The sequence below is a fragment of the Saccoglossus kowalevskii genome, chromosome 18 (assembly GCF_978046115.1).
Source record: "Saccoglossus kowalevskii chromosome 18, keSacKowa6.1, whole genome shotgun sequence".
Classification (NCBI taxonomy): domain Eukaryota; kingdom Metazoa; phylum Hemichordata; class Enteropneusta; family Harrimaniidae; genus Saccoglossus; species Saccoglossus kowalevskii.
The window spans coordinates 23516833-23533420 of record NC_140658.1 but is presented as its reverse complement, the minus strand read 5'-3'; the positions used below and the strand labels follow the sequence as shown (position 1 = coordinate 23533420).

The following is a 16588-nucleotide window of genomic DNA, read 5'->3' as shown; positions in this document are numbered from 1 at the left end:
TAGTTGTACAAACTATATTATTTGCCCAATTAAAGAATCTAACACTGCAATTTCAAATAATATAGAATTTTCCATAGTACTGAACAATTTAATATATAGCATGTTTGAAAATAAACAATGCACCATCTTACTTATCACCTCACTCATTTGGAAAATATTGAGAGTTCAAATATTATAATTGTTGACAATATGCATAATGCTGACATGATCACATGCTTTACTACAAAGTGACCAACACTGACAAGGGTCCAGAAGAGAAATGTTATTTCTAACTTAAGTATAAATTTATAATCACACTTTAATTCTTGTTGTTATACTGTATGGTACCTTTGTAATACAGTTTTATAATATTTTTGTTATTATCATCATGTTATAACAAAATACACCATACAGTCATGAAATAATCAGAAAACTGAAAAAGTGGTATACAAATACAATTACTAAAAAGTCATAAATCATTGTTACAGGTACTGAAGCCATTGATACCATATTCTTTCATTTCTCTGTATAGTATTTCCAAGTTTCCTACAATAATAAAAAAAAAAAATTGTTAAAATATCTATCAAAATACAAAGCTTGTGTGTTATGCTAATTTATCCCAGTACAGGGCCTAAGGGTTATCGGTAACAAGTCTTCCATTAGTAGTTAGTGTAGTGAGTCAGGTCAGGGAATTAATATTACCGTAATACCGGTAGTACCCAGTCCTAATTATAGGTAACAAATGACTCATTGGTCATTAGTGCAGTGAGTTAGGTCAGGTTCTCTGGGATTAATAAAACCCAGTCCTCATTAACAAATGCCAGAACAGAGCCCCAGGGATTAATAATACCCAGTATTAGTATAAGTAACAAAAGTCTGATTTGTACATGAAGTTAGTGCAGTGAGTCAGGTTAGGTTCCCTGGGTATAATAATGTCCAGTCCTAGATATAGGTAACAAAGGTCCCATTGCTAGTTAGTGCAGTGAGTTAGGTCAGGTTCCCTGGGTATAATAATGCCTAGTCCTAGATATAGGTAACGAAAGTCCCATTGCTAGTTAATGCAGTGAGTTAGGTCAGGTTCCCTGGGTATAATAATGCCTAGTCCTAGATATAGGTAACAAAAGTCCCATTGCTAGTTAGTGCAGTGAGTTAGGTCAGGTTCCCTGTGTATAATAATGCCTGATCCTAGATATAGGTAACAAAAGTCCCAATGCTAGTTAATGCAGTGAGTTAGGTCAGATTCCCTGGGTATAATAATGCCCAGTCCTAGATATAGGTAACAAAAATTCCATTGCTAGTTAGTACAGTGAGTTAGGTCAGGTCCTCTGGGATTAATAATACCCAGTATTAGTTATAAGTAACAAAAGTTTCATTGCTAGTTAGTGCAGTGACTTAGGTCAGGTTCTCTGGGAATAATAATACCCAGTCCTGGTTATAGATAACAAATGACCCATTGGTAGTTAGTGCACTGAGTCAAGTCAGGTCCTCTGAAACTACTATACCCAGTTCTAGTTATGTGTCCCATTGGTCATCAGTGCAATGATTATGGCCATGGCCTCAGGATTAATACATGTAAAACCCAGTTCTAGTTATAGATAACAAATGTCTCATTGCTTGTTAGTGCAGTGATTCAAGTCAGGGCCTCAGGATTAAAAAAATCCAGTCCAAGTTCAGTGTTCTCCCCAGACCCCAAGTCAAACACTGTATCTAATTTGCATAAATTTCCCATTGAATATTGTGATACAATAACTGTGTTAGTATAAAATTAGTTAACAATCTATCTACAATTAATTAAAGACGAGACAGTCTGATATTTTATATCATTTTACTCCATTGTCTTTTATGTATTTATCAAGTCAAATAAAGTTTGAAATAGAACAGCAAAACAAGCAGCCTATCGGCTGAGATAGCTCCGCTGTTAGCAAGGCACATTTCAATTAAAGAACTGAGGATATCATATAAGAAAATGAACAATATGTATGGTATGTATAGCAATCGGACTTGCTGTTTCAACAAGAATTCAAAAATATCACTTTTTACTAAAAATGACAAAAATATTCATCAAAATTAGATAATTGAAGATATCATCATGAAATGAACAAATCTGAGGGAGGTTTACCTGAGGTACATATATGTATAGTATCAAAGCAATCAGACTTGCGGTTTTTAACAAGAAGTCGAAAATATCACCTTTTATCAAAAATTACAAAAATATTGACTAAAATCAGAAAATTAAAGATATCATCACAAAATGAACAAATCTGAGAGAGGTCCATATGTAGTACTTATATATATATAATAGCAAAGCAATCAGACTTGCTGTTTTCAACAAGAAGTCGAAAATATCACTTTTTACCAAAAACTACAAAAATATTCATCAAAACTAGAGAATTAAAGATATCATCACAAAATGAACAAATCTGAGAGAGGTCCAGGTGTAGTACCTATATATGTAATATCAAAGCAATTGGACTTGCGGTTTTTAACAAGAAGTCAAAAATATCACTTTTTACCAAAAATATTCACCAAAATTAGAGAATTTAAGATATCATTATGAAATGAACAAATCTGAGAGAGATCCACATATAGTACCTATATATGTAATATCAAAGCAATCGGAATAGCGGTTTTTAACAAGAAGTCGAAAATATCACTTTTTACCAAAAATGACAAAAATATTCACCAAAATTAGAGAATTTGAGGTTTTGACAGTCTGCTATGCACCATTCCACTAATGCCTAGCTGTGTCGACTTTGTCGACAGCGGAGCTAAAAAGCAATAGAAATAGTTAATATGTTATAGCCAGTCAGTAAATATATTGTTATCCATGGAGATAACTGTTTATCATTATTTCGTGTCAACAAGTACAGTCAGTTTTAGTGCCCATGTCACTGTCTGTTCATGAGACATTAGGGCAAACATTTTTTTGTTGTGAGATTGCGAGTTATCAAAATAGGATGAAAATAATAAATCAATAATGACAAAATTTCAAACTAAAGTCAACGATTTTTCATTGATCTATACCTTATGTGTAATGCTATGATTACCCTAACTTTGTCCGCTAAACCGTAACATTCTTGCATTGAACAAATTTAGAATGTTTTGTTAATTAAAATCAGGTTTTTTTCTTGAAAAAAACTGCAAGAGGGAGCACTGCAATTCAGCGGCACCATCAAGTAGGGGAGATGGGGTTTTCCCTATCAGGGTGTGGAGCATTCTCTGGCTTCCTTTGGGCCAAAATTTCTGTCAGACAGGTCAAAGTTGAAGACTGAAGCCACTTGTGATCCCTTGTCATTCAGAATTTTGTGGTTGCCAGAAAATCTGCCCCCTAGGGTAAGGGGCACATGGCCATGGCATGAGGGCGATGCACCCCTGTTTCTTGTTTAAAAAAATTCCTGAAAATGATTCATTGGCGATTATCTTAGAACCACTAATAAACAGACTGGCAATCCAGGTATTTCTTTTGATCTAACGTGTGTCTCGAGTTAATGTTTTAATCTTAGAAAGAACTGGGGATGATAAAAAAAAATGTCCACAAAGTCATGCGATAACATACGACTTTGTTGGTGTTTCAACAGGAAGTGATGCAAAAGGTCAGACCAAAGTTTCAAATTTTATCTTACATTTTGCCCTGATGTATCATATTTTCAAGAGTTTTTTAATACATGATCGGCAAAATACAGTAACATAATACAAACTCTGTTGTAGACATGGCGACGTCAACTATCCTAGAAAAATCGACTAACTATCAGAAAAAATATTATGGTAAAAGTCGTTCATTTTTCTTTATTATACATTCAAGAACATTACTATAAAGATGGTTTATACATTCAAATAATCATTACTTTCCTAAAATATGGTCAATTTTGGCTATAAAATATATTATTTGGCAAATCAACTTAAAACTCAACTCGCCATTCGACAAAATTTGGCAAAGCATGAGCCACCAGCGTAGCCGAGACACACAATCGTTGGGCAGATTGACACCTCCAAACAACAGTGTTGCCAGTCAGTTTTTTTTCTTTGGCGATGCCTGCAGTTGAATAATTTTTGCTTCGATTTATGTACAGTTTTATTTTCAATGGGACCTAATTTCACTTGTTTTTTTTTGAATTAAAGTACAAACTGCAAATAATAGCAGTGTACCAAATCAGTATATTTTCCGGACATGTGCAGTATTTGTGATTTGTGAGACTTGTTTTGTCACATTGTTGCTGTTACGTGCAATGGGCAAATTATTAATATTCTAGTATTTGATTTGGATTTAGAGGGGCTACACCCTTGAAAGAACATCTCACAGGGTCACATCACTGTACCATTACGCTTTAGAGGTGTGGAGAGAACACTGTTGTTATACATGTAGGTAAAAATGTCCAATTTGTTGTTAGTGCAGTGAGTCAGGTTAGGTTCAAGGGGAATAATAATACCTTATTATTAGTTTTATAGTTAGTGCAGTGAGTCGGGTCAGGTCGTCTTCGATTACCAGGTAATAATACCTACATGTAGTCTTACCGGTCACTGGTAGTATACCGTAGTGGTTGTCGCATCAGACTCATGATTTGTAGACCCAAGTTCAAATCCTACTAAGACTGAACACGGAAAGCCCAATTCCACTGGCCAAGATTTATTCACTAACGAATGCGACTTTGGGGGAACTTTGATTAAGGTCGGATAGTGCATTAAATTGCCATTTGATAGGAAAATGGCCGCACAGCCCTGTCATGTAGTCCCAAACTTGAATATGACTTCTGTGGCAAAAATGCACTATGTGTCAGCACTTGCACTTTGCACATAAAAAAAGTCAGGAGAGACAACAGTGAAATTTAATGTCCGGAACTGTTGCCTGGCACAAAAAAATTATTAAAAATAATAATAATACCTAGTCCTAATTATGAGTAACAAATGTCTTATTGGTTGTTAGTGCAGTGAGTCAGGTTAGGTTCTAAGGGAATAATTATACCTTATTATTTGTTTCATAGTGAAGACAGTGATTCATAATATCCAGTTTTAGTTATACATGTACATGTATAGGGAAAAAATGTGTTATATACATGTATAGGGAAGAACTGTGTTAACTCCATATTTGATTTTGCAAAAAGTTGTGAGATAGAAAATTGAACTGTAGATGGCATTTGGGGGGCTCACATCTTTTCCATAGAGCCCTCCGTTAAAATAAGCTTTTTACCTCTCCTGTTTTCAAGCAACGTGCAAGTTATTTTTAAAAATTTTATGGTTATATTGTTCAGTTCAATTTTCAATCCCACAATTCTTTGCAAAATCCAATATTGAGTTAACACATTTCTTCTCTATAGGAAGCCATTATCCCATTGATCATTAGTGCAGTGAGTCAGGACAACGTTGTTAGATACAAATAGATTGAATGGTAAACTTTTGATTTTCAAAGGATTTTTTTAGTAATATTATTTATTCACTTATGGAACATGTATAAATGATTGTTTAAACATTCATCTATCACAGCAAGTATTTGGAAATGAAATTAAGAAAGCATTTCTGTGAATTCATGGCGTCCCAAAATTCAGTAGGAATTCCAAGTGGTTACTCACATTCTGGAGCTACATTTATATCCACAATGCAGCAATAATAAAGATGGTTTTTGTATTGTAAAACTTACTAAACAAATTAAAATGTAATACAAAAATTGAAATAACCATGAATGGTTGTTATTAGTGAGATTAATAACAAGTGTATAATGAGATTAATAACAAATTGTATGTCTTTTCTAAATGACTATAGTATTGCCTAGGCTGTTTTATAGCTGTGGAATCATAGCCCTATGTTGCCGACCGCATTATTTACGTGACTGACTCTGGCCGGCCCATAGGGCTATGGGGCCTTGTGCGACTGAATACCGGTTAAAATCCACATGCCAAATTTGGTCGTCGCGAAAATCACATTTTAAGACCTTCGAAAGTACTCACTATGTTTATTTACTTCCAAACAATGACCAGAACCTATTTGCGCTGTGAAATGATGACGGTGGTCATAAAAAATTGACTTTATTTACCGTACACCGAGTCGCAGAAAAATAACAAGACGAAAGACGCCATTTTGTATTCCAGAGTTTATAGCAAATTACGCGAGACCTATAATTTTGTACCACGTGACCGAAATCAGTAGATAAATTGCGTTTATGCAACTAGTTTCTATTATTAAACAAAAATCATACAATTATAAATACTGTATGTGATTGCTTTCTTTGAACAATTAGAATAACGGGAAGAGTGAGTTTTATTCTTCCACCACTGTATCACATGACCACCAAACGAGATTACATTTATTCTGTGCTAGGGAGTGTGGGATGTCAATGGCTGCCGTTTTCTCGTAATTTGCTTGGTTTCCGCGGTAATTGTAAAATATCACAAATTATTGCTTATTTATAAACACAAATTGCAAACAAAAGTTTGTATGTTATTCATCCAGCAATCAATTCACAATAAAGGTACGTCACACCATAGTAATCGAAAGCAAAAGCGATTTAATTTACGTATGCCAGATTTCTGTTATTAAACTGTGATAGATCCCGTAGCTCTATGTTCGACGTACAACTACAAAATTAAAAAAAAGACGTCCAAATGAAATTGTTAGGGCGAAATTCGATTGTAGGTCGCACCAAAGAGCTACGAAACCGCAGCTAGCTGTTTTATTGACTATTGACACACCTTTGTCATTTACGCAAGTGTATAATATATTATACAAATTGTTCTATCTCGTCATGTTATAGAGAAAAAATATGATAAAATAAGAAAGTGACTGACATGTTTTATACAAGAATATCATTCAGGTTATGGGTATAAATTACTAATATCAAGACCTCATTAATTACTTAAATCTTGCGTATTAAAACATTCTAATTTCAAGAAAATAAATAGCTGCTAAAATATAAAAATTACCAGAATGGATGCTACAACTTGACAACACCAGCGAATTCTGTCATCATATACGGAATATTTTACAGAAATGCATCTCAAATGGAAGAAACACAAAACGGAAAAATAGCATATCGCTCGGTGGCTCTGTTGTTGTCCGCCTGCTCAACGTCCGCATATAGATTATTTAAATTCAAGCTGGACATGTACATGAAGTTTAAACTATCACTTTCTGGATCAGATGAACTATATACATGTCTATAAATTACTGTTTTGAGAAATCGATGCACATTCGAAATTGGAATTGAACACAACATGATGATGATGATAGAATCAAATGGACGACTCGAGACGCCGCAGCAGTCTGAGCAGGCACACTAAACAAGTCATAGTGCGATAGCTAGCTAGTAAATATCAATATTAGTATTGAATCGCCATATACTTACCTAGCAGCTTCGCCGAACAGTTTCGATGCACTAACACCATTTCAATCGGCGACGGATATGCTATGCAATTGATTTTTAAAAGTACGACAGTTGAATTGAGCTCCGCGATATGGCTGTTAGGACAGCCGATTGTAATACCCCCTAAGTTAGCGTCACTGTGTCTGCGTCAAAAAGATGACAATTCGGTCTGAAAAGATGCGCAAGTAAAGAAAACTTAAATTAAACATAACAAATTACTCCAAATTATACACAAACTGTCCAGAATTATTCAGAATTATGAGATTTATTGACTTGTGAAGAAAAATAATAACAAAGAGCAAGAGAACGTTGGTTTTAATTTTCGCGGGTACCAAAATAGTGGCAAATACCAAAATAGTGGCTTAACATACGCGCCCTCGCAAGCTCGGGCGTTTCCGCCGCACGACCTCGGGCCGCAAAAGCCTTATCCAGTCCATAAAGAATATTATTCCTTTCAACGTTTCGCCCTAGAATTTGGACTTCTTCAGAAAAACTGTTGTAAAACTGAACTGGCAAGTGTAAACAACGTGATCTGTCCAATAAACAAAAAAATCTATTCCGAACGTTTACCTCAATGCGGTGTTGAAGAAATCCACTATTCTATTCCCACTTACTCATGTGGATGTCTCCGTAATGACTCGGGAAATGAAATCGGTTAGATCAGAAGTATTTCAGCTGAAGGAATCATGTCTACGATCTCAATCAAAGGTAAATGACGAATTGATACAAGAAGTTAAAAACCTACGCAACGAAATGAATTTCATGAAACGTTATTTTGAAAATCAGGATATACGGGCCGGGCCTGGAAGTGTACAGTCTGAGGATTGTGAGGATTTGCACGAGATGGTATTGGAAGACGGAAAGCAGAACAAGGGCTTTAATCATTCTAGTCACGCTTATACAGGTTCTGTTAAAAAACACTCTCTGGTGAAAGAGAGCAATACGACCACTTATGCAACAAAAGTGAAGTCGAGTGTTCCTGGTGTAAGTGGGAATGTAACACCTTTTAATAACGATGGTGGTTTCGAAATAGTGAAGCCGCATGTTGCCGAGGTAACCATGAATGTGGCACCTGTGCGTGGTGATAATGGCTTCATAATGGTCAAGAGCCGGAGACGAAGGCGCCCTCAGTCGACAGTCGGAATAGCCAGTGTGGATGAATCGTGCGCCATCACAGCGGTTCGCCCTAATCCTCCCTTCAAGTTATTCGTATCGAGATTAGCACCGACCACAGAGTCAGAGGACATTTGCAGTTACCTGAAGAAGTCGATCAATCTGGAAGTAAAGTGTGAAAAACTTAAATCGAAGTTTGATACATATTCCTCGTTTGTTGTCGAATCTAATCGGGAAGTGTCTCATCGACTATTAAGTCCTGCTTCATGGCCCAGTGGGGTATTAATTCGAAGGTATTACTAATAATGAACATGGCAGTCAGACTGGTCACATATAACTGTAGAGGTGTAAAACCATCTATTAATGATATTCGAACACTGTGTGACTCTCATAACATTGTTTTAATCCAGGAGCATTGGGGAGGTCATATGGTGGTGTAGCAATAATATGGCGAAAGTCATTGGGTAATATGGTGAAAATCAAATATTTAAATGACTGTAGATTAATTGCAGTGGAACTTTGCAATGATACAACAAAACTTCTTCTTGTATGTTCTTACTTGCCTACGTGTGCAAATGACAATTATGACAGTTTTCTTATGTATTTAGGAAAAATTGATTGTATCATTCAAGAATTTGATTCGGCGAATGTCATTGTTCTGGGACATTTCAACGCTGGAGTCGGAACATCATTTGGTCTTGCGCTTGAGCGATTCTCCAGTGAAAACAGCTTATTTATTTCTGATTTTAGTTTGCTGGGCAAAGACAACGATAATTTCACGTTTTATAGTGAAGCCCATGGTAGTACCGCTTGGTTGGACCATTGTGTTAGCACATATTTGGTGCATAATGCTATATCAAGTATTAATATTATGCACGATGTCTTGTCTTCTAACTATTTTCCGATGAGCGTGACAGTCGAGTTGGCAGGTCCAGTTCATTTTTTGAATAACGTCCAAACGATCAGTGAACACGTGACTTTTCTTAATGTGAACAAATTTAAAGCAACCGCAAAGAACCTGAACGAATATTGTTTAAAATCAGGTCATCTACTGAGAAATCTCGTCCTCCCCAAGGACGCACTAAGCTGTTGTAACCCGAACTGTATTAATGACAACCATGCTGAGGAGTTGTGTAAATTATATACTAATATAGTGACATCGTTGGAGCAATCGGCCCAGCATTGTATCTAAAACTAGGAAGGATAAAGTAGTTCCGGGGTGGAATGACAAAATTCGTGATTGTCACCATATTGGCAAACCGCGCACTTGTGTAATTTGTGAACTAATGCGTAAAACACGTGCGCAGTTTACATTAGGATTTAGGATGTGCAGGGGGAATGATGATCACATTAAAGCAAACAAAATGGCTAGTAAATTATATCATGATGACACACGTAAATTCTGGGATTCGGTTCGAACAGTTACTAATAGATCATGCCCACTACCTACCACTGTAGACGGATGTAATGGCGATTTGTGCATATCGGACATGTGGAAACAGCATTATTCATCTCTTCTCAACTGTGTAATCGATTGTGCAAAGAAAAATAACGTGATGACAGCATCGTCACGTCACAGGAAATCGCGCAGGCGGTGAACAGGTTAGAAAAAGGTTAAGCCATAGGTATGGAAAATCTGGTCTCTGAACACGTGAGACATGCCAATTTAAGCCTTTATTCAGTTCTTAGTTTGTGTTTTACTGCATTTCTTGTGCAAGGGAAGCTGCCTGGTAGTTTGACAAATGCACTTATTGTTCCGATTGTCAAAGAAAAATCCAAAGATGTATCGTCAAAAGAAAATTATAGACCAGTGACAATTGTTTTAGAATCGTGTTTGCTTACGCGCCTCGAGAAGTATATTCATACCAGTGACTATAAATTTGGCTTTAAGAAGAGGCCCTCGACAGATATGTGTATTTTTGTACTTAAGGAAATCATAGATTTTTATAAGTGCCACCAGTCGCCGGTATTCGCTTGTTTTATGGACGCATCTAAAGCGTTCGATCGGGTGAATCATTGGACACTGTTCAGTAAGTTAATTAATAGAGGTGTTCTATTGTTTATTGTGCGTTTTCTAATGGTTTGGTATAGCAGCTAGCTTTTTTGTGTACGGTGGGCTACGGTGGTTACAAGTAGCTTTAATGTAACTAACGGTGTCCGCCAGGGACGTATACTGTCACCAAAATTATTTGTGTTGTATGTAAACGAGCTCAGTGATAAGCTTCATTTGGCAAAAGTGGGATGCCATTTAGCAGGTGTGCCTATAAATCATTTACTTTATGCCGATGACTTGTTGTTAATGTCTCCGTGGGTGAAGGCACTTCGTAAATTGGTTGAAATATGTGAGAAGTATAGTATACGCCATGATATTATATTTCATCCAATAAAAACAAAATGTATGGCTTTTTTTCCCAAAATATTGGAAACAAGCCAGAGTTCCTTCTGTATATTTGTATAACAAACCATTACAATTTGTTGATGATATAAGTACCTTAGATACATATTGATGCTAGAGACATGCGTAGACAACTCAGGTCAATTTATGCAAGGGCAAATCTTATTTTGAGGAACTTTGGGAAGTGTTCGGAACATGTGAAATGTACTCTTTTTCGCTCATTTGTATATAGTAACTATTGCTTAAATGTATGGAGCAATTATACTGTTAAGCAGATGCGTGCTCTGCATGTAGCGTACAACAATGCACTTCGGTTGATTTTTAAATTAGAGAGGTCGAGCAGTGCAAGTGCTAATTGTGTCATGAGAAATATTTTCAATTTTTCAACACTTCATAGAAAATCATTGTACAATTTTAAACAGCGATAGTTTCAGAGTGACAATAGTATAATTGATAGTTGTATAAATAGTGATTTATTCCTAAGGTCTAGTTTTTGGCGCAATTATAGACGTTATTTCTGTTGTAATTTCTCTATAGACCTTTGAGTCTGAAAATAAAGTATAATAATAATAATAATAATAATAATAATAATAATAATAACAATAAACACCATGAACACTTATTTCAAAAATAAAGAGGAATGTAACGAACTTCTTGGAATTGCATACATATCTTGAGCACTATTGGAAACAGAATCTAGTGCTTGTTGGAAGATGCTGGGAGACATATCAACTCTTATGTTTTTGTGTTTCAGCATACATGGCTAAGGCTGTAGTCCACACCAGTCATCTTAACAACGGCATCGGTGATCCTCTTGAAATTTATATTCACAGCATGTACACCAAATATAAATATTCTCCAACTATACTTATGAACACAAGTTGATTGCCATTAGCAAGTGTCGAACAAACAGGAGCTGAGAGTTTCGTCCCCTTGGTGAGTTATCTATTAGTCTATGTTGCGTACACAACGCAATTGAAATGATGCTTCTCAGGTAAATAAGCCATGTTACTGTCATGAATTTGTTTTTGGTATCTGTTGACCGACTTAATTAGCAGATTATTAGCTGAATTGTTGTGTTATGTCTGTCATCGTTCAGGCCTATTTGATGTTTTGGACGGAACTTGGCTCAGTGATTTGGAACTAATTACCAGATAACCGCTGCGATTCTGACTATTAATTTTGACAGTTAATATCCATAGTTATTAATGTAGTGAACGATTAATCAAAAGATATGACGTATTCAGTACTTAGTGTGATTGGCTGTATGATTGAAGGTTACGCCCTAGAGTCTTTTTACTGCTTTGTAATTGGTTAGAGTAGTGAAAATGAATAAAGAGAGTTTGAGTTGGTCTTGGGAAGCACAGCACGATAGACGCAGTAGAGAGAGTGCAGTCCTGAGCAGTCTAAGAGAGTCCTGGAGAGCCTTGGGGCGAGTGTTGACGCAGTCTAAGAGAGTCTTGGGCCAGCCTTGCGACAGTCTTGGGGATTTTTCCCCAGGGCGCTGTGTCCGGTAGAGTGCTCGATTGACCGACTAAGACGAGAGCTGAAACGTATTTCGTTGTGTGTGTCTTACTTGACTGTAAAGTTAAAGTGACTTTCCTGATCCCGTACCTCGAGGGGACGAGATATAGAGACGAGACGAGATTCCCCCCTGACAAGTGTGGAGAACCCCCGGAGAGAAGATTTTCCCCCTGATATGACCACGACTACATCTGTGTAATGAATTAGTTTTCGCGTATCTGTTGATCGACTTATTTAGCTGATTACTAGTGAATGGCTGTGTTATATCTGTCATCGTTTAGGCTCATGCGAGGTCCTGGACGGAACTCGACTCAGTGATTTGGAACTAATTACGATATAACCGTCGCCGTTCGAACCGCTATTTCTTACAGTTGATATTTGTAGTTTATTAATATAGTGAGCGATTAATAAAAAAATATGACGTGTCCAGTACTTAGTTGATTGGCTATGTGCAAGTTGAATGTGTGAAGGCCACGCCTTAGAGTCTTTTAACTTTTCTGTAATTAGTTAAGTTTTGACAGGAGAAAATTTCCCCTGACATCTGTATCACATTGTAGAAGGCTAATTCACATTCTACATCTGAAATTACTGATGTCTGGAGGTTTCAGAGGAAAATGTGGCCGAGGTTAAACGTGTATTCGCAGTGTATCGAGATATACAAAATAACATGCCTACTTAGGCGTGGTTTCCATGACTAATAGCATCTTATTTGTTTCAACAGATACAACAGATCAACAACAGCCGCAGTATAAACCAAAATGAATCAAATGGGACAAGGTGCCAAATCACCGAATGAGCATCATCAGTTTAAGTTGCAAACCAGTGGCAATCAACAAGAAGCTGCAAGTGAAGAAAGCGAACCACTGAAGCACGCGGAAAATCATTACTGGAAGGCAATCGTCGGGATATCAATGGGATTACTGTCAGGTTGCAGTCTCGCCATCTCTGATGCATTTGCTCTATTGTGTATTAAGTTTGGTTATTCCCCGGCACAAGTCTTACTTGTAAAATCATTAGCAATGATGGCAATAATGATTCCATTGCTAATCTATAAGAGAATCGATATCTTGAAACTGAAAAGGAAAGATACCGTATTGAACATTGTTAAAAGCATTTGTGAAAATGCAGGAGACATTTTTTTCTATTATGGCATGGATGCAATTGGAATGGGAGATGCTACTTCAATTGCAGCTGGCTCAATGCCAATATTTTCCCCTCTGTTTGCCTGTGTTTTCATACAAGAGAAGTGTAGATTCCATGACTGTATTGGCTTGGTGATAAATGTCGCAGGAATTATTTTAATATCCCAGCCTGAATTTATTTTTGGCAATGGCACAAACCCATCTTCAAGCATAGGATATGTGTATTCCATTCTAGCAGGACTCTTTCTTTCCACTGGCACTGTATGTTCGAGAGCAATGTCCAATGAGTTGTCTCTCATAGTTGTAATATTCTATAACGGTGTATTGGGTACTGTACTTACGTTGATACTGGTAGTCCCAACAAGTAATCATCGAATGTATTCATTGATACTAGACTATCCTATTACTATCCCATATATAGTAGGAATGGTAATATGGTTTCTTGCATACCTATACTCATTTAACAGAGCTTTACAAGTGCAGAGTGCTGGTAAAACCAGCATTCTACTTAACATTAGTCTTATTGTTAGCTTTCTAGCTGATGTCATTGTATTTCACAAACATGTAGTGAATGGAGAAATAATTGGTGCAACTCTAATCATTTTCAGTTCTATTGTTGTTTTCCTGGTTACCTGCTATGAGACCAAACAAAACAAAAATGAAGAAACAACACTTATACTAAAGCCACAGCAACATTCAACAGGACTAGATAAAAAGCCATAAACACATATTATGTGATGTATGTTTAGTATTCTCCTGGCATCATTGTATTTTTATGGAAGTATTTTCTTCGTCATTACAATCTCCATATTTCTGATACCTTAATTATGGTGTGTGTCTCATTTAGTTATACTTTGGCAAAGGCATCTATGGGCCGATTTTACATCTTTGTAATTCAGTGATGACATTTATATTTCATTTCTTATTTTTTCATCACCATAATAAACATAATCACAATATTGAGCCGGAGAATATCACAATAAAACTTGAATGTATTAAGTAATGCTCAACTATACGCAATTGAGTAAAGGAATTTGGTTGGGTGATTGTAGATTAATGAAATATTGTATTTATTTGTAACACTACATCATTGCTCCAGTATTTATCTGTATTTAAATCCGTGACTGTAATGTTGATATCGAAAATGTTTAAACTTTTATCATTTCATTGGTGTGAATATAGAGTTGAATGTCATGCACATTAAAAACGATTTTTAATATTTTAATATGCTTTAGCTTTAAAAGTACAACAGTGATACTTGTCAACGGCAGTGTGTTGTGCGTGTAAAATGATTCAGCCGCCATGTTGTCTTGTCAGCCAGTGACTACTGGGTAACTTTATTTTCTCAATCTGAACTTAGGTGGCAGTGTTACATAAATATACCATGTAAAGTACATAGTTTCAATGTAACATACATTACATGCCCCTTTTCACTTGTTTCTTATCATTTATGAATAATGAATTTATTTACGATTGTGAATGGTCCTCACAATACTTTAAATCAGTCATCGAACTGTACCCACTAGGTCACAGACAGTATTTTATTTCTTACAATAACTTGAAGATCAAAGAAAAACAAACTCACTGAGAACTATTTTAAATAACATTTTCTTTAGAATCAAAATAAACTTGGTTATAATTTGACTCGTGGAATTCATGTGATCTTTTGCAGTATAAAAGTGGTGGTTTATTTTAATATTACAGTGCAAGAACCATTAAAACAAATTAACTCATAACAGTTAACAGTCATTTGCAAAAGAAAACATTGACTTTTTAACTGGGTTTCCCCGTTTGACACTCTACCACTACCAGTAGTAATGTTTTGTCGAACCATAACATGTTCATATTTTGTTTCAGTTGGAATGTTTCCTACACTTGTGCTACTTGATAATTTATGTTGAACCCTTTTTCATCACTTAAGTCGGAAATGGGTTTAGCAATTGTTTCAGATGAGTTTCAATCATCAATCAGGGTACATGTGTCTGTAATTTCTTGTGTACAATTTTCCTGATGTAGTTTCAACAAGCACACTTCTAGGCTGTTGCAATGTTTTCTTTACCACTCCATAATTACATTTCGAAATCTTACAGAAAACTATTCGCAAATGTTATTGCTGGCTGTGCTATTATAGTAGTATTTCTGCTTGCATTGCTTGGTCTTGGGAACAATGTGAGGTTTGACCAGGTTTTCAGCAGTTGTAAGTTTTCATTCGAGAATTCTGATTTCTAACAACTAAGGGGGTGTTCCGATATTCTAACAATGACATGTACATATCTTGGCCACTTTTTTTTCATTAACCGCTTCAGTTTTCACAGAACTTTGACTTTGTTTTGATTTACTATTTCTTTGCGGCTTACGTGTAGTTTTTAATGCATACTTGAAGGAGTTACCACTTGATTGTTGCGAAACAATAGGCATTAGAATAGGTGATTTCATCGCGAAATGTATGAAAACAGGCTTAGCTTCATCCGGAATATGTGCCCTACAATTTGACCGTCCTGAAAAAACAAGGTCCATAATCTTTATCAGTGTGGGGTCACCTGCGGTTTTCTCACGCAACATAGGTAGTTTCTGGTCAGAAATTTGATTTATAATACTTAGAACATCGTTGTCGTCATTGACTTGTGGAGGAGCATCCATTAATGGGGCTCGACTGAACACATCAGATACAAACAATTTCTTCCCTGGTTTGTATATGAATTCTAAGTTGTATCTAAGGACAGTCATGCGCATGCGTTGTAAACGAGGACTAAGTTTGTGCAGCGATTTTTTGAATATTCCAACTAGTGTTTTGTGATCTGTCTCCACTATAGTTTTTAGCTCAAAAAGAATTCCGTTGATTTCCTTTTCTATGGGTGCATAATTCGTTTCAGCATTATTGAACCTCCGTGATGCATATGCGACTGGTTGTGAATCTTGGCTAATCATAGCTCCCAACCCTTTGTTACTAGTATCAGTTGAAGGCGTGACAGGTTTTTTAGCGTCGTAATTAATTTGTTATATGCTACATCATGCCTACCTTTCCAGGACCACTCTTATCTTTACCAAGTACATTTCCAAGACAGCCAAGAAAAATTTGGAGTT

General features: G+C 36.2%; 1 protein-coding gene and 1 long non-coding RNA gene across 2 annotated transcripts in view; one reads left to right on the top strand and one right to left on the bottom strand.

Annotated features, from left to right (window-relative positions):
- LOC146731932 (solute carrier family 35 member G1-like) overlaps positions 1-15148 on the top strand; it is a 32601-nt gene extending 17453 nt beyond the window's left edge. The window contains exons 2-3 of the mRNA XM_085492816.1: positions 11593-11774; positions 13084-15148. Coding sequence (XP_085348942.1) covers positions 13121-14227 — 1107 coding nt within the window. The 5' untranslated portion in view covers positions 11593-11774; positions 13084-13120 and the 3' untranslated portion in view covers positions 14228-15148. The remainder of the gene's footprint in view (positions 1-11592; positions 11775-13083) is intronic.
- LOC146731933 (uncharacterized) lies at positions 418-7465 on the bottom strand. Its single transcript, XR_014926984.1, has 2 exons — positions 7313-7465; positions 418-525 (listed from the first exon to the last, which is right to left on the bottom strand). It is a non-coding gene; the product is annotated as an uncharacterized LOC146731933 (long non-coding RNA).
- Positions 15149-16588: the final 1440 nt, after the last annotated feature.